This window comes from Bufo bufo, chromosome 4 (genome assembly GCF_905171765.1).
Source record: "Bufo bufo chromosome 4, aBufBuf1.1, whole genome shotgun sequence".
Classification (NCBI taxonomy): Eukaryota; Metazoa; Chordata; class Amphibia; order Anura; family Bufonidae; genus Bufo; species Bufo bufo.
Genome location: NC_053392.1, coordinates 104300804 through 104325079, shown reverse-complemented (window position 1 = coordinate 104325079; position 24276 = coordinate 104300804). Strand labels below are relative to the sequence as shown.

The following is a 24276-nucleotide window of genomic DNA, read 5'->3' as shown; positions in this document are numbered from 1 at the left end:
GAATCTATACTCAGTGATTGTCTTATCCTAATGTCAGTAATTAGACCTTCAGCTTGATGGGAATCATTAAAAGAAACATCTTACCGCAGGGCTGATGTTCTACTAAAATCTTAAGTGTTACTCTCATGAAGCACATAACCATTAGCTGTCTGTCCATCTGTCCTGGACACTGCTGGGAAAAGAGGCCGATCAATTAGCAGGTATCACTAATTTCACAAACGTTGGCTGAGCATTACTGGATTGGCTATTAGCTGGTAAATGGTGCTGTTTAGAGAATCGGACCAAATGAAGTCATTAAACAAAATTACACAGTGATCCTTCCTTGGTGTGATATCCTTCCTAAATAATATGCCCATCAATGGGCCATATGTATATTGCTTTTCCATAGGTTCTTCTTCTTTTACTAGGTAGAAAAGGACTGAATATTAGTGTTGGTCGAGCATGCTCGAGTCTCCTCCCCGCAAGTTTGCAGGTAAGTTCTGCCCCTCACTGTAATGCCATAGCCATGTTGGTTACTGGCATTACAGTGACCTGGCTGGAACGCGTTACCGTCTTGAACACCATTGAAAATCAATGGAGGACGGATCCGTTTTCTATTGTGTCAGAGAAAACGGATCTGTCCTCATTGACTTACATTGTGTGCCAGGACGGATCCGTTTGGCTCAGTTTCATCAGACGGACACCAAAACGCTGCAAGCCGCGTTTTGGTGTCCATCTCCAAGCGGAATGGAGACTGAACTGATGCAAACTGAGCGGATCGTTTTCCATTCAGAATGCATTACAATGCAAACTGATCCGTTTTGGACCGCTTGTGAGAGCCCTGAACAGATCTCACAAATGGAAAGCCAAAATTGCCAGTGTGAAAGTGGACTTACATGGATACACTCATACTCGCGCTAAATACTTACTCATACACGAGCTCACCACTTACATGGATGCACTCTTACATACAGTGGTGGTATAGTAAGGACCAGCACTCGCTTCAGTAATAATTTCAAATAGATTTAATGGTCACATACAAATGATAAGTGACGCGTGCGTTTCGGCTACTGTGAGCCTTTGTCAAAACATAGTGTGTACAAGTTACAGACAATTTAAATAGACCGCGATAGAGCAGGAAATGACATCAGGTTACCATGGCAACATTGTAAACAAAGGACACAACAATGCAGAGATAGTGGTAGAACACCTGTTCTACCACTATCTCTGCATTGTTGTGTCCTTTGTCATTTCCTGCTCTATCGCGGTCTATTTAAATTGTCTGTAACTTGTACACACTATGTTTTGACAAAGGCTCACAGTAGCCGAAACGCACGCGTCACTTATCATTTGTATGTGACCATTAAATCTATTTGAAATTATTACTGAAGCGAGTGCTGGTCCTTACTATACCATTATCTGTGGATCTTCCTCCCGGGACGCGCGCACCGCACCGCTGAAAGCAGAAGTGCCGCTTGTATCTTCTCTTGGCACTCTTACATACAATCACCACTTACATGGAGGCACTCATACACACGCTCACCACTTACATGGATGCACTCATACACACACTCACCACATACATAGACGCACTCATACACAGTCAATACATACATGGATGCACTTATACATGAGCCCACCACATAAATATATATATATATACAGTACAGACCAAAAGTTTGGACACACCTTCTCATTCAAAGAGTTTTCTTTATTTTCATGACTATGAAGGCATCAAAACTATGAATTAACACATGTGGAATTATATACATAACAAACAAGTGTGAAACAACTGAAAATATGTCATATTCTAGGTTCTTCAAAGTAGCCACCTTTTGCTTTGATTACTGCTTAGCACACTCTTGGCATTCTCTTGATGAGCTTCAAGAGGTAGTCCCCTGAAATGGTCTTCCAACAGTCTTGAAGGAGTTCCCAGAGATGCTTAGCACTTGTTGGCCCTTTTGCCCTCACTCTGCGGTCCAGCTCACCCCAAACCATCTTGGTTGGGTTCAGGTCCGGTGATTGTGGAGGCCAGGTCATCTGGCAAACCACCCCATCACTCTCCTTCATGGTCAAATAGCCCTTACTTTCAAAGTTTTCCCAATTTTTCGGCTGACTGACTGACCTTCATTTCTTAAAGTAATGATGGCCACTCGTTTTTCTTTACTTAGCTGCTTTTTTCTTGCCATAATACAAATTCTAACAGTCTATTCAGTAGGACTATCAGCTGTGTATCCACCTGACTTCTCCTCAACGCAACTGATGGTCCCAACCCCATTTATAAGGCAAGAAATCCCACTTATTAAACCTGACAGGGCACACCTGTGAAGTGAAAACCATTTCAGGGGACTACCTCTTGAAGCTCATCAAGAGAATGCCAAGAGTGTGCAGAGGAGTAATCAAAGCAAAAGGTGGCTACTTTGAAGAACCTAGAATACGACATATTTTCAGTTGTTTCACACTTGTTTGTTATGTATATAATTCCACATGTGTTAATTCATAGTTTTGATGCCTTCAGTGTGAATCTACAATTTTCATAGTCATGAAAATAAAGAAAACTCTTTGAATGAGAAGGTGTGTCCAAACTTTTAGTCTGTACTGTATTTATATATATATATATATATATATATATATATATATATATATTGTGTATACAGTACAGACCAAAAGTTTGGACACACCTTCTCATTCAAAGAGTTTTCTTTATTTTCATGACTATGAAGGCATCAAAACTATGAATTAACACATGTGGAATTATATACATAACAAACAAGTGTGAAACAACTGAAAATATGTCATATTCTAGGTTCTTCAAAGTAGCCACCTTTTGCTTTGATTACTGCTTTTCACACTCTTGGCATTATCTTGATGAGTTTCAAGAGGTAGTCCCCTGAAATGGTTTTCCAACAGTCTTGAAGGAGTTCCCAGAGATGCTTAGCACTTGCTGGCCCTTTTGCCTTCACTCTGCGGTCCAGTTCACCCCAAACCATCTCGATTGGGTTCAGGTCCGGTGACTGTGGAGGCCAGGTCATCTGGTGCAGCACCCCATCGCTCTCCTTCATGGTCAAATAGCCCTTACTTTCAAAGTTTTCCCAATTTTTCGGCTGACTGACTGACCTTCATTTCTTAAAGTAATGATGGCCACTCGTTTTTCTTTACTTAGCTGCTTTTTTCTTGCCATAATACAAATTCTAACAGTCTATTCAGTAGGACTATCAGCTGTGTATCCACCTGACTTCTCCTCAACGCAACTGATGGTCCCAACCCCATTTATAAGGCAAGAAATCCCACTTATTAAACCTGACAGGGCACTGCTGTGAAGTGAAAACCATTTCAGGTGACTACCTCTTGAGGCTCATCAAGAGAATGCCAAGAGTGTGCAAAGCAGTAATAAAAGCAAAAGGTGGCTACTTTGAAGAACCTAGAATATGACATATTTTCAGTTGTTTCACACTTGTTTGTTATGTATATAATTCCACATGTGTTAATTCATAGTTTTGATGCCTTCATAGTCATGAAAATAAAGAAAACTCTTTGAATGAGAAGGTGTGTCCAAACTTTTGGTCTGTACTGTATATATATATATATATATAGTAGTAACATAGTAACATAGTACATAAGGCCGAAAAAAGACATTTGTCCATCCAGTTCGGCCTGTCATCCTACAAGTTGATCCAGAGGAAGGCAAAAAAAAACAAAAAAAAAAAAAAAAAAAAACCCTGTGAGGTAGAAGCCAATTTTCCTCACTTTAGGGGAATAAAAAATTCCTTCCCGACTCCAATCAGGCAATCAGAATAACTCCCTGGATCAACGACCCCTCTCTAGTAGCTATAGCCTGTAATATTATTACACTCCAGAAATACATCCAGGCCCCTCTTGAATTCCTTTATTGTACTCACCATCACCACCTCCTCAGGCAGAGAGTTACATAGTCTCACTGCTCTTACCGTAAAGAATCCTCTTCTATGTTTGTGTACAAACCTTCTTTCCTCCAAACGCAGAGGATGTCCCCTCGTCACAGTCACAGTCCTGGGGATAAATAGATGATGGGATAGATCTCTGTACTGCCCCCTGATATATTTATACATAGTAATTAGATCTCCCCTCAGTCGTCTTTTTTCTAACGTGAATAACCCTAATTTTGATAATCTTTCAGGGTACTGTAGTTGCCCCATTCCAGTTATTACTTTAGTTGCCCTCCTCTGGACCCTCTCCAGCTCTGCTATGTCTGCCTTGTTTACAGGAGCCCAGAACTGTACACAGTACTCCATGTGTGGTCTGACCAGTGATTTGTAAAGTAGTAGGAATATGTTCTCATCACGGGCATCTATGCCCCTTTTGATGCAACCCATTATCTTATTGGCCTTGGCAGCCGCTGTCTGACACTGTTTTTTGCAGCTTAGTTTGCTGTTTATTAAAATTCCTAGATCCTTTTCCATGTCAGTGTTACCAAGTGTTTTACCATTTAGTATGTATGGGTGACTTGCATTATTCCTTCCCATGTGCATAACTTTACATTTCTCAGTGTTAAACCTCATCTGCCACTTATCTGCCCAAGCCTCCAATCTATCCAGATCCCTCTGTAGTAGTATACTGTCCTCTTCAGTGTTAATTACTTTACACAGTTTAGTGTCATCTGCGAAAATTGATATTTTACTATGCAAGCCTTCTACAAGATCATTAATAAATATATTGAAGAGAATAGGGCCCAATACTGACCCCTGAGGTACTCCACTAGTGACAGTGACCCAATCTGAGTATGTACCGTTAATAACCACCCTCTGTTTTCTATCATTGAGCCAGTTACTTACCCACTTACAGACGTTTTCTCCGAGTCCGAGCATTCTCATTTTATATACTAACCTTTTATGAGGTACAGTGTCAAATGCTTTGGAGAAGTCCAGATACACGACATCCATTGATTCGCCGCTGTCAAGTCTAGTACTTACCTCCTCATAGAAACTGATTAAATTAGTTTGACATGACCGATCCCTCACGAAGCCATGCTGATATGGCGTTATTTGCTTATTTCCCATAAGATGCTCTAACATAGCATCTCTCAGAAAACCTTCAAACAGTTTACCCACAACAGATGTTAAACTTACCGGCCTATAGTTTCCAGGCTCTGTTTTTGGACCCTTTTTGAATATTGGCACCACATTTGCCATGCGCCAATCCTGTGGGACATTCCCTGTCAGTACAGAGTCCGCAAATATCAGAAATAAGGGTCTGGCTATGACATTACTTAATTCCCTTAGGATACGGGGGTGTATGCCATCCGGTCCTGGCGATTTGTCTATTTTGATTTTTTTAAGTCGCTGTTGTACTTCTTCCTGGGTCAGACAGGACACTTTTAATGGCGAATTTATTTCAGCATTCAGCATTTCATCTGACAGTTTATTTTCCTCAGTGAATACATTGGAGAAAAAAATATTTAACAGCTTTGCTTTCTCCTCGTCGCTCTCTGCGACTCCCCCCTCATTACTCTTTAAAGGGCCGACACCTTCAGATTTATACTTTTTAACATTTATATAATTGAAGAACATTTTAGGGTTAGTTTTACTCTCTTTGGCAATTAATCTCTCGGTCTCTAGTTTGGCCGCTTTTATTTGTTTTTTACATGTTCTGTTTTTTTCCTTATAGTTTTTCAGTGCTTCCGTGCTACCCTCCTGTTTTAGGGTTTTATATGCTTTCTTTTTGTCATTTATTGCTTTCTTTACAGTTCTGTTTATCCACATTGGTTTCTTTTTGTTCCTTAACCTTTTATTCCCATACGGTATGTACCTCTCACAATGAGATTTTAGGATGTTTTTAAAGATATCCCATTTTTTGGCTGTATTTTTATTTTTGAGGACTTTGTCCCAGTTAGTTAGGCCTATGGCCTCTCTTAGTTGGCTAAATTTAGCTTTTTTGAAGTTTGGTATTTTTGTTTCTTCCTGTAGAAACGCTCTTTTGAATGATAATTGGAAGGTTATTACTTTATGGTCACTATTTCCCAGGTGTCCCCCAACCTGCACGTCTGTTGTTCTGTCAGGTCTATTGGTTAATATTAAGTCCAGTATGGCCGTCCCTCTAGTCGGGTCCTGAACCAGTTGGGAGAGATAATTGTCTTTGGTTATTGCCAAGAATCTGTTTCCTTTATGAGATATACAAGTTTCAGTTTCCCAGTCTATATCTGGGTAGTTGAAGTCCCCCATAATAACCACCTCATTATGATTTGCCGCCTTGTCTATCTCGTTTAGTAGTAGATTTTCTGTGGACTCTGGTATATTAGGTGGTTTATAGTAGACTCCTATTAGTAATTTATTGTTGTTTTTAGCTCCATGTATCTCTACCCATAGTGACTCCACATGTTCATGTCCCTCACTTATATCTTCACGGAGTGTGGGCTTTAGACAAGATTTTACATAAAGGCAGACCCCTCCACCTCTCCGGTTTTGACGATCCTTTCTGAACAGACTGTAACCTTGTACATTAACTGCCCAGTCATAGCTATCATCCAGCCATGTCTCAGTTATTCCCACTATGTCATAGTCCTCCTCACACATCACTAATTCCAGTTCACCAGTTTTATTAGTCAGGCTTCTGGCATTAGTATACATACATATGAGAGGTTTATGTATATTTTTTACCCTACACCTTTCCTTCTGAACTGTTCTTGTCCCTCCTTCCATTTCTCCCCCAGTCCCACTACCTTGCCCCCGGTCTCTATCTGCACTATCTTCCCCTTCTATAGTGTAATTACCCTCCCCCCCAGTCCCTAGTTTAAACACTCCTCCAACCTTCTAGCCATCTTCTTCCCCAACACAGCTGCTCCTTCCCCATTGAGGTGCAGCCCGTCCCTACGATAGAGGCTGTAGCCGACAGAGAAGTCGGCCCAGTTCTCCAGGAACCCAAACCCCTCCATCCTACACCAGTTCTTGAGCCACTTGTTAATTTCCCTAATCTCCCACTGCCTTTCTTGTGTGGCCCGTGGTACCGGTAGTATTTCGGAAAATACTACCTTTGAGGTCCTTGCCCTAAGCTTTTGCCCTAAATCCCTGAAATCATTTTTAAGGACTCTCCACCTACCCCTAACTTTGTCATTGGTTCCGATATGGACCATGACCGCTGGATCTTCTCCAGCCCCTCCCAGTAATCTGTCAACCCGATCCGCGATATGTCGAACTCTAGCGCCAGGAAGACAGCACACTGTTCGGCGATCACGGTCTTTGTGACAGATTTCCCTATCTGTTCCCCTAATAATTGAGTCTCCCACTACTAGCACCTGTCTGGCCTGCCCTGCTCTCCTGGTCCCCTGCTTACCGGAGCTGACATTCCCCTGACTGGCAGAGGAAGTGTCCGGCTGCGGCAGTGCCGTCCCTGGACTGATATCCCCCTCATCTGCCAAACGTGCAAACTTGTTGGGGTGTGTCAGATCAGGGCTAGCCTCCCTGGCACTCTTCCCTCTACCCCGCTTTCTAAATGTTACCCAGCTAGCTACCTCACTTTCCTCAGCCTCCTCTCTGTCACCCTCTCCCTCATCTACCCCAAAGAGTGCTTGCTCGGTGAGAAGCAAACTTTTTTGCAAATTGTCAATGCCTCTCAGTGTTGCAACTTGCCCATTTAGAGACTCGATTAGCGATTCCAAACGGGTAATTTGCTCACATCTTGAACAAAGAAATTCACCCTGGAACGGCTGTTCCAGGACTGCATACATCATGCAAGATGTGCACTGGACTGCGTTGTCAATTGTGCAACACATACTAAATGGGGATTACACCACAAAAGCAAAAAATACAATACAATGTAGTAATAGGATACAGGCTAATTGCAGTCCCCCACAGAAGTCGATGAATCTAAAGTCACTTAATCTTAAGTCACACACTTACACAACCACACTTAATCAACCACGCGTCGCGGTCAAACTCGCGTTATATATCTGCTTATATTAATATAAATGCAGCTCACTGCACCAGCCTGGTTTGCTTCCCCTCTATATATACACTGCTCAAAAAAATAAAGGGAACACTTAAACAACACAATGTAACTCCAAGTCAATCACACTTCTGTGAAATCAAACTGTCCACTTAGGAAGCAACACTGAGTGACAATCAATTTCACATGCTGTTGTGCAAATGGGATAGACAACAGGTGGAAATTATAGGCAATTAGCAAGACACCCCCAATAAAGAAGTGGTTCTGCAGGTGGTGATCACAGACCACTTCTCAGTTCCTATGCTTCCTGGCTGATGTTTTGGTCACTTTTGAATGCTGGCGGTGCTTTCACTCTAGTGGTAGCATGAGACGGAGTCTACAACCCACACAAGTGGCTCAGGTAGTGCAGCTTATCCAGGATGGCACATCAATGCGAGCTGTGGCAAGAAGGTTTGCTGTGTCTGTCAGCGTAGTGTCCAGAGCATGGAGGCGCTACCAGGAGACAGGCCAGTACATCAGGAGACGTGGAGGAGGCCGTGGGAGGGCAACAACCCAGCAGCAGGACCGCTACCTCCGCCTTTGTGCAAGGAGGAACAGGAGGAGCACTGCCAGAGCCCTGCAAAGTGACCTCCAGCAGGCCACAAATGTGCATGTGTCTGCTCAAACGGTCAGAAACAGACTCCATGAGGGTGATATGAGGGCCCTACATCCACAGGTGGGGGTTGTGCTTACAGCCCAACACCGTGCAGGATGTTTGGCATTTGCCAGAGAACACGAAGATTGGCAAATTCGCCACTGGCGCCCTGTGCTCTTCACAGATGAAAGCAGGTTCACACTGAGCACATGTGACAGACGTGACAGAGTCTGGAGACGCCGTGGAGAACGTTCTGCTGCCTGCAACATCCTCCAGCATGACCGGTTTGGCATTGGGTCAGTAATGGTGTGGGGTGGCATTTCTTTGGAGGGCCGCACAGCCCTCCATGTGCTTTCCAGAGGTAGCCTGACTGCCATTAGGTACCGAGATGAGATCCTCAGACCCCTTGTGAGACCATATGCTGGTGCGGTTGGCCCTGGGTTCCTCCTAATGCAAGACAATGCTAGACCTCATGTGGCTGAAGTGTGTAAGCAGTTCCTGCAAGACGAAGGCATTGATGCTATGGACTGGCCCGCCCGTTCCCCAGACCTGAATCCAATTGAGCACATCTGGGACATCATGTCTTGCTCTATCCACCAACGTCACGTTGCACCACAGACTGTCCAGGAGTTGGCAGATGCTTTAGTCCAGGTCTGGGAGGAGATCCCTCAGGAGACCGTCCGCCACCTCATCAGGAGCATGAACAGGCGTTGTAGGGAGGTCATACAGGCACGTGGAGGCCACACACACTACTGAGCCTCATTTTGACTTGTTTTAAGGACATTACATCAAAGTTGGATCAGCCTGTAGTGTGTTTTTCCACTTTAATTTTGAGTGTGACTCCAAATCCAGACCTCCATGGGTTGAAAAATTTGATTTCCATTTTTAATTTTTGTGTGATTTTGTTGTCAGCACATTCAACTATGTAAAGAACAAAGTATTTCAGAAGAATATTTAATTAATTCAGATCTAGGATGTGTTATTTTTGTGTTCCCTTTATTTTTTTGAGCAGTGTATATTCTACGCATACACACACAGCACATAGTTATACACTTTTACACCTATTATTACACACAGACACCTTACCTGTAGATAGCTGACGTCTGATCTAACCGGGAGAAGTAGGTGCCAACACCCCCTGTGCCGTCCAGGGACAGCAGTGGAGGGGTGAATCAGGGGTCAGAGAACAGGACACATGGGGAGGGAGGGGGGCAGGCATGGTAGAGCTCTGTGTGCAGGAGCAGCTAGCCTGCTTTACACTAGCTTCCTGCTGGAAGGGGGAGGGTCTTGATCCCATGACATTCCACTATTGGCCGGCAGCAGATGTCATAGTAAGCTGCCAGCCAACAGAAAATGAAAAGCAATGCTGGCAACAGCTGTGCCAGTACTGCGGATCCCAGAGTGAGAACAGCCATAGGAGGAGGAGACAGCATGGAGGAAGAGTACTGTGTCTGCTCCTCACTAGCCAAGACTTTCAGTGGGAGGAGCTCCAGCACTGCTGCTGTTTGTAGTAAATGCTTCTATAAAGTACAGCACAGCAGGATAGGGGAAGCCTGTAGATCTAATAAAAACATTCAGTACTGTGTCGGGCCTCTTCTAAGCTCAGGCCCCGAAGCAGTTGCTTCCCCTGCATCCCTGATAGCTATGCCACTGCTTGCGCTATACCTCCTGTTTAAACGTTTGTGTGTCCTAAATATCAGTGACATTAATTCAGTGTATTTTTTTATTAGCCGCTAGTGACAGCGACATTACTTGCGCTATACCTCCTGTATAACGTTTGCGAATCCTAATATTATCTGTGACATTCAGTGTACTTTTTTCATAGACGCTGCGGACAGCGACATTATCTGTGCTACATCTCCTGTTTAACGTGTGCGCATACTAAAAATATCTGTGACATTCTGTGTACTTTATTTGCGCAAACACTTACAAAACCTGCGCTACTGTACGTGTGACATACTTGCAAGCATATATAACATTTAATATGTGCAAGGCGAGCAGTAAGGGATGGGGAAGTGGCCGTGCTGCTGATGGTGTACACAGAGGCCGTGGTCCTGGGCGTGGTGAAACTGTGCCTGCTGCCAGAGCACAAGAAACACACTCATCCACGATACCTAGCTTCATGTCCCAGTTTGCAGGGCAGCGCAGGACACCACTCTCGAAGTCAGACCAGTGCAACCAGGTGGTCAAATGGATTGCAGCAGATAATGCTTCCAGTCGGTTAAGCACCATGCCTAGCCCACATGTTCAACCTAGTGGTTCAGCGGTTTCTCAAAACCTACCTAAATTTGCCTGAGCTACTGGTGAAGGTGCGCCGCGTGTGTGCCCATTTCCACAAGTCATCGACAGCTTCAGCCGATCTGGCAACGCTGCAGCGCTTGCAATTGCCATGTCACCGACTGTTGTGCGACGTGAGCATGCGCTGGATCTCCACGTTCCACATGTTAGCCAGGCTTTGTGAGCAGCAGAGGGCAGTAGTGGAATACCAGCTGCAACATGGTCGTTGCCTTCCCAGTCAGCTTCCGCTCTTCACAAGCGACGAGTGGGCATTGATGTCTGACCTCTGTGAGGTTTTACGCAACTTTGAGGAATTAACACAGATGGTGAGCAGCGATAACGCTATTATCAGCGTAACCATACCACTTCTGTGTCTACTCAAACACTCACTGCTCACGATTAAGGCGGACGCTTTATTCTATCTGTTCAGCGTGGATGGGTAGAAGAGGAGGAAGAGGATGAGGAGATTGAGAGTCATCCTCCTGATGAGGACAGCGAAGTCTTGTCTGTTGGGACTCTGACACACATGACTGACTTTGTTAGGCTGTCTTTCCCGTGACCCTCGCATTGTACACATTTTGGCCAACACTGATTACTGGTTGTTCACCCTTCTCGAGCCCTGCTACAAAGAGAACTTCTCATCTGTCATTCCTGTGGTGGAGAGGACGAGCAAAATGGTGCAATACCAGAAGATCCTTGTGACAAAAAATTAAATTTTACATGAACTCGCCATGCCCCTCACAAAATACCTTGGGGTGTCTTGTGGGGTATTTATACTGCCCTGGCATTTTAGGGGCCCTAAAGCGTGAGAAGTAGTTTGGAATCCAAATGCGTAAAAAATGCCCTGTGAAATCCTAAAGGTACTCATTGGAATTTGGGCCCCTTTGCGCACCTAGGCTTCAAAAAAGTGTCACACATGGGGTATCTCCGTACTCAGAAGAAGTAGGGCAATGTGTTTTGGGGTGTATTTTTACATATACCCATACTGTGTGTGAGAAATATCTCTGTAAATGACAACTTTTCCAATTTTTTTATACAAAGTTGTCAATTTACAGAGATATATCTCTCACCCAGCATGGGTATATGTAAAAATACACCCCAAAACACATTTCCCTACTTCTTCTGAGTACGGCTATACCACATGTGTGACACTTTTTTGCAGCCTAGGTGCACAAAGGGGCCCAAATTCCAATGAGTACCTTTAGGATTTCACAGGGCATTTTTTATGCATTTGGATTCCAAACTACTTCTCATGCTTTAGGGCCCCTAAAATGCCAGGGCAGTATAAATACCCCACAAGTGACCCCATTTTGGAAAGAAGACACCCCAAGGTATTCCGTGAGGGGCATGGCGAGTTCATAAAGAGATTGTTTTTTTGGCACAAGTTAGCGGAAAATGTTTTTTTTTTTTTTTCTTACAAAGTCTCATATTCCACTAACTTGTGACAAAAAAATAAAATTTTACATGAACTCGCCATGCCCCTCACGAAATACCTTGGGGTATCTTCTTTCCAAAATGGGGTCACTTGTGGGGTATTTATACTGCCCTGGCATTTTAGGGGCCCTAAAGCGTGAGAAGTAGTTTGGAATCCAAATGTGTAAAAAATGCCCTGTGAAATCCTAAAGGTACTCATTGGAATTTGGGCCCCTTTACGCACCTAGGCTGCAAAAAAGTGTCACACATGTGGTATCTCCGTACTCAGAAGAAGTAGGGCAATGTGTTTTGGGGTGTATTCTTACATATACACATACTGTGTGTGAGAAATATCTCTGTAAATGACAACTTTTCCCATTTTTTTATACAAAGTTGTCAATTTACAGAGATATTTCTCTCACCCAGCATAGGTATATGTAAAACACCCCAAAACACATTGCCCTACTTCTCCTGAGTGCGGCGATACCAGATGTGTGACACTTTTTTGCAGCCTAGGTGCGCAAAGGGGTCCAAATTCCAATGAGTACCTTTTAGGAGGGCATTTTTAGACATTTGGATTCCAGACTTCTTCTCACGCTTTAGGGCCCCTAAAATGCCAGGTCAGTATAAATAGCAGAAATTGATTTTTTTTTTGTTTTTTCCAACAAAGTCTCCCTTTCCGCTAACTTGGGACAAAAAGTTCAATCTTTCATGGACTCAATATGCCCCTCAGCGAATAACTTGGGGTGTCTTATTTCCAAAATGGGGTCATTTGTGGGGTGTTTGTACTGCCCTGGCATTTGAGGGTCTCCACAATCATTACATGTATGGCCAGCATTAGGAGTTTCTGCTATTCTCCTTATATTGAGCATACGGGTAATCAGATTTTTTTTTTTCCGTTCAGCCTCTGGGCTGAAAGAAAAAATGAACGCACAGATTTTTTCATTCGCATCGATCAATGTGGATGAAAAAATCTCTGCCAAAAAATGTGCAAAAAAAAAAAAAAGAGGGGAAAGGCGTCTGCCAGGACATAGGAGCTCCGCCCAACATCCAAACCCACTCAGCTCGTATGCCCTGGCAAACCCGATTTCTCCATTCACATCAATCGATGTGAATTATTATTATTATTTTTTTATACAAAGTGTTTGCCAAAGCATATGAACACCGCCCCTCAGCTCATAAGCCTCGGCAAATGTATCTTTTTTACTGCAGAGGAGAAATCTCGTCTTGCAGCGCTGCATACACCGACTTTTGTGTAATCTGACAGCAGCGCAATGCTTCTGTCGGAATGCACATCAGTGCTGCAGCTGGTTGATCGCTTGGTCCACCTAGAAGGTAAAAAAACAAAAACAAAAAAAATAAACAGGCAGCAACGCAATAAATTTATTAACATTAACTTTATATAACATTTGAAACAGAACATAAACTTTTATAAACTTTATTGAACTTTTGAAACAGAACATTAACTTTTTTGCTTACCTGTGATTTTTTTTTTTAACCTTTAGAGGATAAACCTCTCCTTCCCCATGGGACAATGTGCAAAGCGCAAATCGCCCAGAGATGTGGCGAAGTACATTATGCACTTTGTCCCAGGTAAAAGGAGAGGTTTGTGGCAGCTCTGTGTGAAAGGGCCCTAAGACCCCTGTGTGCCTGTTCTGTGTCACGCAATCCCTACACTAATAGTGTACCTGTGTGTGGTACTTGCGGAAACACTCCCCTATGCATAGGGCAGGCTGGTCAGGACAGTCAGGACAAAAAACGGTGGTGTCACGCCTTATTCCAGCCCTGCTACAGACACAACATCTTTTTCTTGGGGAACGCTGAGTTGGAGTACCAGGATAGACACTCGGGAAGTGTCTGGCATGTAGCCGGCTCACTACATCAGGAACTTGGGGCACGGACCCTCCTGGATACAGGCGTTCCGAAATGATCTCTTCCTGGAATTTTAGGAAGGATCCTGTTCTCCCAGCCTTACTGTAGAGAACAAAACTATTATAGGCAGCCAATTGAATTAAATAAACAGACACCTTCTTATACCAGCGTCTGGTGCGGCGGGACACTAAATAGGGAGCCAACATCTGGTCATTGAAGTCCACTCCTCCCATGTGAAGGTTATAGTCGTGGACAGAGAGGGGTTTCACAATGACTCCAGTTGCCCTTTCAATTTGGACAGTCATGTCTACGTGAATAGTGGACAGTAGGTAAACGTCCCTCTTGTCCCTCCACTTCACCGCGAGCAGTTCTTGGTCACACAAGGCAGCCCTCTCCCCCCGTGCAAGTCGGGTATTAACGAGCCGTTGGGGGAAGCCCCGGCGACTAGGTCGCGCGGTGCCACAGCATTGAATTCCGACTAGATGTAAGTGCCGAAAGAGGGCCACACTTGTGTAAAAATTGTCCACGTATAAGTGGTACCCCTTGTGGAGTAAGGGTGACACCAAGTCCCAGACAATCTTGCCACTGCTCCCCAGGTAGTCAGGACATCCGACCGGCTCCAGTTTTGGCTCTTTTCCTTCATAGACCCTAAAACGATATGTATAGCCTGTGGCCCTTTCACAGAGCTTATACAGTTTGACCCCATACCGGGCGCGCTTGCTGGGGATGTACTGTTTGATGCCAAGGCGCCTGGTAAAATGTACTAGGGACTCGTCTATGCAGATGTATACGCATCTGCAAATCTGGATGACAAATGGTCTATGAGGGGCCGAATTTTGTGGAGCCGGTCATAAGCAGGGTGGCCTCTTGGATGACAGGTTTTATTGTCAGCGAAATGCATAAAACGCATGATGACCTCAAAACGTGCCCTGGACATTGCATCAGAGAACATGGGCATGTAATGTATTGGGTCTTTAGACCAATAGGACCGCAATACATTTTTTTTTGTTAGACCCATGCTGAGTATAAGGCCCAAAAAAAAATTAAATTCGGAAACTGTGACTGGTTTCCACCGGTAAGGCTGGGCATAGAAGCTTTCCGGATTGGCTGTTATATAGTCTGTGGCGTAGCGGTTGGTTTCTGCCACAATAAGTCATAGAGATCCGCGGTGAAGAACAGCTCAAAAAACTCAAGGGCCGATCCTAAATGAGCTGTCTCCATGCGAACTCCAGACTGGGCGGTAAAAGGGGGCAATACCGGTGCGGCGGAAGCAGGGGATTGCCAATTAGGGTTTGCCAGCACCTCTGGGATACTAAGTGCTCTACGGGCCTGTGAACGTGGTGGCTGCGACGGGGGAGTTAATGCACGTGCCACTGTACCAGCTTGAACTGCCCTTCTGGTGCTCGCCACTTCACCAGGGAATACAGCAGTACTGGTAGAAGGTCCAGGATGTGCTGCGCTGCTGGTGTATGCTGCACCATAAAAAAGATCAGCGCTAGCACAACTCTGCTGCAAATAAGGCTCATCATGCGGGGGGTAGGCAGAACACTGACATGGGATCGGGTACGCCTGACCATAGCAGGGACCTCAACCTCGTCATCATCACTAGCGGTTAGAGTGCCACTGCTGTCTACAGGTTCATATTCTGAACCACTGGATTCAGCGGGTGAGGCGTCCCCATCGCTTTCATCCATCACGGCCAGAATCCTGTAGGCCTCTTCAGCGGAATACCCCTTGTTTGACATTTTGGACTAACTAAATTTAGGGGGTATTCCTCTGAGACTACCCAGGAAAAAGAGCAAACCTGCCTAGTAAAAAGGTGTGCTTGCGAAGTAAAGCTGCGATCGCTAATAAAGATCCAAAAAGCTCAAAAGTGATCTTTATAGCGGTGCAGCGATTTTACGGTGTTTTTGCAGTGATCAGAAAAAAAAATTCTGTCACTGCAGTGGGGCGGACTGAACGCAAGTGTGCGCACAAGATCAGGCCTGATCGGGCGAACACTGCGTTTTTTGTAGAGCCTAAGGTGACCCTAATGTACTTATATAGATCTGATTGCGATCAGTCTTGATCACTTACAGATACTATATAGTACTCATACTATATAGTACTCACACTGCGGTGCGGTGGGCTGGGCGCTAACTACCTTACAAGTAGCTAACTACCTGGTGGTGATGAGGGACCCTTACAGGGGGGTGATCAATGACAGGGGGGTGACAGGGGGGTGATCAGGGACCCTAATGTACTTATATAGATCTGATTGCGATCAGTCTTGATCACTTACAGATACTATATAGTACTCATACTATATAGTACTCACACTGCGGTGCGGTGGGCTGGGCGCTAACTACCTTACAAGTAGCTAACTACCTGGTGGTGATGAGGGACCCTAACAGGGGGGTGATCAATGACAGGGGGGTGACAGGGGGGTGATCAGGGAGTCTATATGGGTGTGATCAGGGGTTAATAAGGGGTTAAATAAGTATCAAGGGGGGGTGTAGTGTATGTGTGGTGATTGGTGCTACTTACAGAGCTGCCTGTGTCCTCTGGTGGTCGATCCAAGCAAAAGGGACCACCAGAGGACCAGGTAGCAGGTATATCAGACGCTATTTACAAAATAGCGTCTGACATACCCATTTCATTGGATCTTTTAAAAATCTACAGCCTGCCAGCCAATGATCGCTGCCAGCAGGCTGTAGATGAACTTCTGAACTGCGCGTTCACAGGAAATCTCGTGTCTCACGAGATGATGCCTATTGGCGTCATCGAGACCTGAGAGAGCCGCCGCACTGTCGCCTATCGGCATTAGTGTGACGGGAGGAGGTTAAGAGGGTCACCAACAGGCTCTTGCTCCTAATGTTTTTGAGGGTCTCCAGCAGGCCCTCGCCCATAATGTTTTAGAGGGTCACCAGCAGGCCCTTGTTCATAATGTTTTGAGGGTCACCAGCAGGCCCTCGCCCCTAATGTTTTAGATGGTCAGATCAGCAGCAGGCACTCGCCCCTAATGTTTTAGAGGGTCAGCTCAGCAGCACACTCTCACCCCTAAAGTTTTAGATGGTCAGTTCAGCAGCAGACCCTTAACCCTAATGTTTTAGATGGTCAGATCATCAGCAGGCACTCGCCCCTAATGTTTTAGAGGGTCAGGTCAGCATCAGGCCCTTGCCCTAATGTTTTAGATGGTCAGATCAGCAGGCCCCTGTTCCAATAGTTTTTGAGGGTCACCAGCAGGCCATCAATCATAATTTTTCAAGGGTGTGTATGATGCCCTCCTTTATGTGTAATACAGGGTGTATTGGAGTGCCGGTTCCATGTAATTTTTGGCAGCCCTTTCAATTAATGCATAGGCTTTATGAGTGTAGGAGTGTAGGGGTCCCACTACCTGAACAATTGTACCACAATGTGAATGAGGCCCTCCTTTATGTGATATACAGGTGCCTCTTCCTTGTAAATTTTGGCAGCTCTTGCACTTTATATACAAGTAAATATACAGGAAAGAATGTTTCCTGACAATTTTTCCTCTAAAATTGATTTTATCTTCGGTTTTGTGCGTATTATTGTCAGTCTGTAAAAGTGACTTACTACTCGGACAACATCGTTCCCAGGAGCGACCTGGGAGTCCGAGATGCATCCAGACATCCTTCCCATGCTGTTCCCGAACCATTTCAGTGGTGTTTCCATCAATTTATGACTTTTTCATGGGAACCAGACACCCTCCGCTCTTCAGAGCAGGGGGTTCCTGGTTTAATGCTCGGGTTCTCCCATTGACATCCATTGTGCTCGGTAGAGCAACTGAGCATCCTGAGGTGTTCTACTCGAGCACCCGAGCACTTTGTTGCTCGACCAACACTACTGAATATTTTTAGTTTCTGAAGTTTTGTGAACAATAAGGCTAATTTCAGATGAGCATGTCTCCACTGGGAAACACGTTATAGACATTCTCCAGTGACAGGCCTGCGTTGCATTATAGTGATTTATAATGATCTGTGTCTCTGCCCAACCTCCATTGTAATGATTTGTACTCACATAATGCCACCAGTACAAATCAGTACAGCAGAGGTCGGTCAGAGATACACAGCATTATAAATTATTATAATGCCATGCAGTCCTGCACAGAAGTCTCCATAATGGGGAAATCATGCTCCAACACGGAATGCTCATCTGTAGGCACCATTATCTAGACCAGGGATCAGCAACCCCGGCACTCCAGCTGTTGTGAAACTACAACTCCCAGCAAAATTTCTGTAAAATGTATTGATTTTCTAAAAATTTTAAATTTTTGATAAAAGTGTCCCTTTAAATGTTTATAATGATAACTGAAAATGTTGCATTATGTTAAGGCATGTTTATGCGAACTCTGTAGGCATCTAACTCTTGCAGAGCTTCCAGTTTCTGTTACCTTTTGTCACCTGTTTTATGAGACTTGTTGAGTAACCTTGTGATATGTTTTCAATCCTTACAGGCAAGCCAGTCATGATAATTACAGAGTATATGGAAAATGGCTCCTTGGATTCATTTTTAAAGGTAAAAACAAGAAACTTGCTTGTGGATGTGTTGAGTATGCTCTTGATTGCTAACAATGATCCTCACAGTATTGATCATATTGCAGTTAAAAGGTTTCTCTGGTTGAGTTGGTGAGGACTTATAGAACAAAAGGAGGGAACACTGAGCAGAGCACCAGATGATCCATTGGTGGCCCTAGGCTTTGACACAATAATTGGCCCACAATGTTCAGTAAAAAACAACTCCATTTGATGCCAAATCTGGGAATAAACAGGTTTTTCAAGAAAATGAGCTGATGGCTAGGATTGTAATAAAATGTCACCTGCTCAAACCCCCTCACTCCCCAAGCTCTTTTGCTCCAGCCACGACACCTGACACAAGTTGGCCACAACACTCAATAGGGTAGTTGGACAACTCACTGCAGGAGGGTGAACAGGTAGCCTGACTACCTCATCTGATCGCTGAGGCCAGTGATTGACTGCTGTGGTCACATGGAATAGTAGAGGACAATTGATCTTTCTGGAACGTTCTTTCAAAGAATGACGTTTTAGCCAAGAGTGATCAGTCTTTGAACAAAAGATCTTTCATATGACTATTGGATGAAAAATTCAAACATGGCTGACTTTTTTCCAAACAATTAGGGTCTGTCAGGGTCTTTCAGCAAATAATTATTTTTGTTAAAGTTTAACTGATTAATGATCTCTTTGTTTAAAATCAACAGTTTTAATCCACTTTAGACGGTGTATGGGTACCTTTAGAGCTTATTGATGATATATCCTGAGTATGCAAGGAGGCCAAAATGTATGATGTCATTAAAGGGGTTTTCCAAGTGTTTGATATCCTCAGGATAGGCCATCAGTATCTTATCTATGGTGATCCAACTCCCAGCATCCCTTCAGATCAGCTGTTTGCAGAGTCCACTGTTCCTCGCAGCTAACCAAGAAAAGCATTGTCCATTGGATAGCACCTGTGCTTGGTATCACAGCTCATCCCCATTCACTTGAATGTGACTGAACTGTGCCTAGGCCATGTGATTGATGAACTGTCACGGCTGTATGTGAGCAACAATAGTATACACAGTAAAAGAGCTACTGACCGGACCCAAACTAGGGAGGATAAAGGGTGACCCCTGTCAGACCCTCAAAGCTCTCCCTATGCTGCTAAGCCCATGCCCGGATCCAAATGGCGGAACGAGGCATGCCCACGTGCCTAAGACTGATGACCACTGTAACCCCTACAATAGTGGAAGGGGCACGGCCACCGGTGCCCTACTCAGTATATGGAGGGAACCGTGGCCACCTCAGATCCAGTCAGAAAATAATCAGATACACAACAATGTCTGTACACTTAGCTGAAGGTGTTGCAGCCGCAGAGAAGACGGATCCAAGGACAGCTGGCAATATCCGGAGTGCTTGCTGCAGCAGAACACAGGTCCAGTGAACTGATAGCTACAAGTGAAGATACTAAAGCAAGAGCTACAACTGAAATGAGAACTATAATCCACGCCCTACAATAGGAGGAGGGGTGATATAAAGAGAGGGAAATCAAACGCATGAGGAACAGCTGGGAGGAAGGAAACCAAAAGTAAACAGAGCAGTGAGAACTCCTCCCAGCTCTAGTAGTGACATCATCACAGGGGTGGAGAAACAGAGCTGTGAGAACGTCCCAAAGCTCTGGTAGTGACAGTACCCCCCCCTCTACGGGTGGACTCCGGACACCCAGGACCCACCTTCTCAGGATGAGCCCTATGAAATGCCCTGATGAGGCGAGTGGCTTTAATGTCCGACACCGGAACCCACATCCTCTCCTCAGGACCATAACCCTTCCAATGAACGAGGTACTGAAGAGAACCGCGGACAATGCGAGAGTCCACAATTCTGGAAACCTAAAACTCCAGATTGCCATCAACCAAAATTGGAGGAGGAGGCAAAGAGGAGGGTACCATGGGCTGGACATATGGTTTTAAGAGAGATCTGTGAAATACATTATGTATCTTCCAAACCCGTGGAAGATCAAGACGGAAGGCAACAGGATTGATGACTGACAAGATTTTATAAGGCCCAATAAACTTGGGACCCAATTTCCAGGAGGGAACCTTCAGTTTAATATTTCTTGTAGACAACCACACCAGATCACCCACATTCAGGTCCGGACCAGGCACACGTCTCTTATCAGCCACACGCCTATACCTCTCACTCATCTTTTTAAGATTACTCTGAATCTTTTGCCAAATGGTAAATGCGTTTTAGCATTGGGTAAACCAGGGAAAGGTACGAAATGAGCCATCTTGCTAAAACGGTCCACCACCACCAGGATCACCGACTTCCCCGAGGAACGAGGAAGATCCGTGATAAAGTCCATGGACAGGTGTGTCCAAGGACGGGAAGGTATGGGTAACGGGAGAAGGGAACCTAAAGGCCGTGAACGAGGGACCTTAGCGCGAGCGCACAAGCAGCCACAAAACCCTCCACCGACTTACGAAGAGCTGGCCACCAAAATCTCCGAGCAATGAGATCTACCGTGGCTCTACTCCCGGGGTGACCAGCAAGAACCGTATCATGATGCTCCTTAAAGAGTTTGTGACGTAGTTCAGGAGGCACGAACAACTTCCCAGAAGGACAACGGGCAGGTGCCTCAGTCTGGGCAGCCTGGACCTCGGCCTCCAAATCGGAATATAGAGCAGAAACAACTACCCCCTCCGCCAAAATGGGACCCGGGTCCTCGGAGTTTCCTCCTCCCGGAAAACAGCGAGAGAGAGCATCAGCCTTCACATTTTTTATCCCAGGTCGGAATGTAACAACAAAATTGAATCTGGAGAAGAACAGAGACCATCTGGCCTGTCTCGGATTCATACGCCTGGCCGACTCCAAGTATGCCAGATTCTTATGGTCGGTAAAAACGGTGATAGGGTGCCTGGCCCCCTCCAACCAATGGCGCCATTCCTCGAAAGCCAACTTGATGGCCAACAACTCCCTATCTCCCACATCATAGTTTCTCTCTGCCGGGGAGAGTTTTTTAGAGAAAAAGGCACAGGGTCGCCATTTGGCAGGAGAAGGGCCCTGGGACAAAACCGCACCCACACCCACCTCGGAAGCATCCACCTCAACAATAAAAGGTAAGGAAACATCGGGATGCACCAAGACGGGAGCAGACGCAAAACTCTCTTTAATCTTAGAAAAGGCTGCAAGCGCCTCCTCCGAGCAAGAGGAAAAATCCGCCCCCTTTTTTGTCATGTCAGTAAGGGGTTTGACAACAGAAGAATAATTCAAAATGAACTTTCTGTAATAGTTCGCAAAACCCAGAAAGCGCATCAATGCCTTCTGATTCTCAGGAAGCTCCCACTCAAGTACAGCACGGACCTTCTCCAGATCCATGCGAAAACCAGAAGCAGAGAGGAGAAAACCCAGAAATTGAATCTCCGATACCATAAAAAGACATTTCTCCAGCTTGGCGTACAATTTATTTTCCCGCAGAATCTGCAGAACCTGAAAAAGATGATCCTGATGGGTCTGAACATCAGGGGAAAAAAATCAAAATATCATCAAGATACACCAATACAAATTTCCCCATTAAATGGTAGAAAATACTATTAACAAAATGCTGAAAGACGGCCGGAGCATTCATCAGGCCGAAAGGCATAACGAGATTCTCGAAATGCCCGTTAGGGGTATTAAAGGCCCTTTTCCATTCATCCCCCTCTCTGACCCTGACCAGGTTGTACGCGCCTCTCAAATCCAATTTGGAAAACACCTTGGCCCCAACAATTTGGTTGAAGAGGTCCGGGATCAGAGGAAGGGGATAGGGATCGCGAATCGTGATACGGTTCAGCTCCCTAAAATCTAGGCAAGGTCTCAGAGAGCTATCTTTTTTTTTAACAAAAAAAAAACCCGCGGCCACAGGTGACTTTGAGGGACGAATATGCCCCTTCTCGAGACTCTCGGAGATATGAGTTCGCATTGCGATTCTTTCCGGTTGTGAGAGATTGTAGAGGCGTGCTTTTGGCAGCTTGGCGCCGGGAATGAGGTTAATGGGACAGTCAAACTCCCGGTGAGGAGGTAGCTCCTGAACACCGCTCTCGGAAAACACGTCCGAGAAATCAGAGAGAAATGATGGCACAGTTTTAGTAGACACCTCTGCAAAAGTCGCTGTGAGACAATTCTCTCTACAAAAGTCACTCCACTCATTTATTTGCCTTCCTTGCCAATCAATAGTGGGGTTATGTCTAGTGAGCCAGGGTAACCCCAAAACTAGAGGAGAAGGCAATCCGTTAAGGACAAAACAAGATATATCCTCCACATGAGTGTCACCTACAGCTAGCCGGATATTGTGAACAATGCCCTTCAGAGATCTCTGTGAGAGTGGAGCAGAGTCAATAGCAAAAACAGGTATATCCTTTTCTAATGTGCAAACCTGAAAACCATGCATGGCTACAAATTGAGTGTCAATAAGATTGACGGCCGCTCCACTATCGACAAAAATCTCACAAGAAATGACTTTGCTCTCTAGCGCCACCCTGGCAGACAGGAGAAAACGGGAACTGCAGGTCAGAGGAAAAGCATCAATTCCTACATCAACTTTGCCCAAAGTAGCAGATGAAGCAGAATTTGATGATTTACCTTTTGAGGTTTTTCTCTTATTATCGCTCTTAGTACAGTTCAAGAATCTCCTAGACGGACAAACATTTGCCAAATGACCTATGCCTCCACAACAAAAACACACCATACTCTGAGGACTAAATCCTCTTTTATCAGGGGCAAGTCGACCTAGCTGCATGGGCTCCTCCTCAGAGGGGAGCGAGACAGGATGAGGCCCCTGCACACTGAATGAGTCCGCACCACTGCCCCTAAACTGACAATGGCTGGACAGAGAGGTCTCGTTTCTTTCTCTTAGACGCCTGTCAAGGCGTACCGCCAATGACATGGCAGACTCTAAGGACGTTGGTCTCTCATGGAAAGCAAACGCATCTTTCAATCTCTCTGAGAGACAATCAGGGCCGGACTGGGGATAAAAACCAGCCCTGGAAAAAGTTGCCCCACAGCCCCACAGCATTGCGTCATTATTTACTTGTTTATAATAGGAGAAAGCATTCATTTTAAAACACGTGTGTAAACACGAATATGAACTTTGCCCCACGATAGCTCTTTTGTAGAACCCCCATAAAAACTTACAGTTACTTGGCCCTTGGGGATCTCGGACGCCACTACAACACTTGGCCGGGGGCTCGGCGGAGCTGATGTTGTGCTTTATCCTAATGAGAAAGATTTCATAATAAGGATATGGAGAAGGGGCAGAGGGATAGCAGAGCAGGGAGAGGATGGTGCTGCTACTAGGGGGTCATACCATGGGGGAGTAATAAAGCCCACCATAATGCCCCCCCAGTAGTAATAATTCTCCTTATAATATGCAAAACATACCCCTTTGTAATGCCCCCAGTTGAGCTAATGTTCCCATAATGTGCCAATATAAAATACCCCTTCTCAGTGCCCCCGTAGATGACCCCCATAGTGCTCCCCCCCTTCCCCATAGTACCCACCATAATGTGTCCCAGTATAAAATGCCCCTATACAGAGCCCCCCATATAAAATATCTTCTTTTTAGCCTCAGTAGATGCCCCTATAGTGCCCCCCAATAATCTGCAGTAAGATGTGCCCCCATAGATGCCCCAAATCATGTGCCAGTAATAAGAG

The 24276-nt window shown here is 45.1% G+C and overlaps 1 protein-coding gene across 1 annotated transcript in view; it reads left to right on the top strand.

Moving 5' to 3' along the window:
- LOC120997517 (ephrin type-A receptor 3-like) overlaps positions 1-24276 on the top strand; it is a 294883-nt gene that overhangs the window by 215459 nt on the left and 55148 nt on the right. Inside the window, exon 12 of the mRNA XM_040427598.1 lies at positions 18549-18610. Within this exon, the coding sequence (XP_040283532.1) occupies positions 18549-18610 (62 nt within the window). The remainder of the gene's footprint in view (positions 1-18548; positions 18611-24276) is intronic.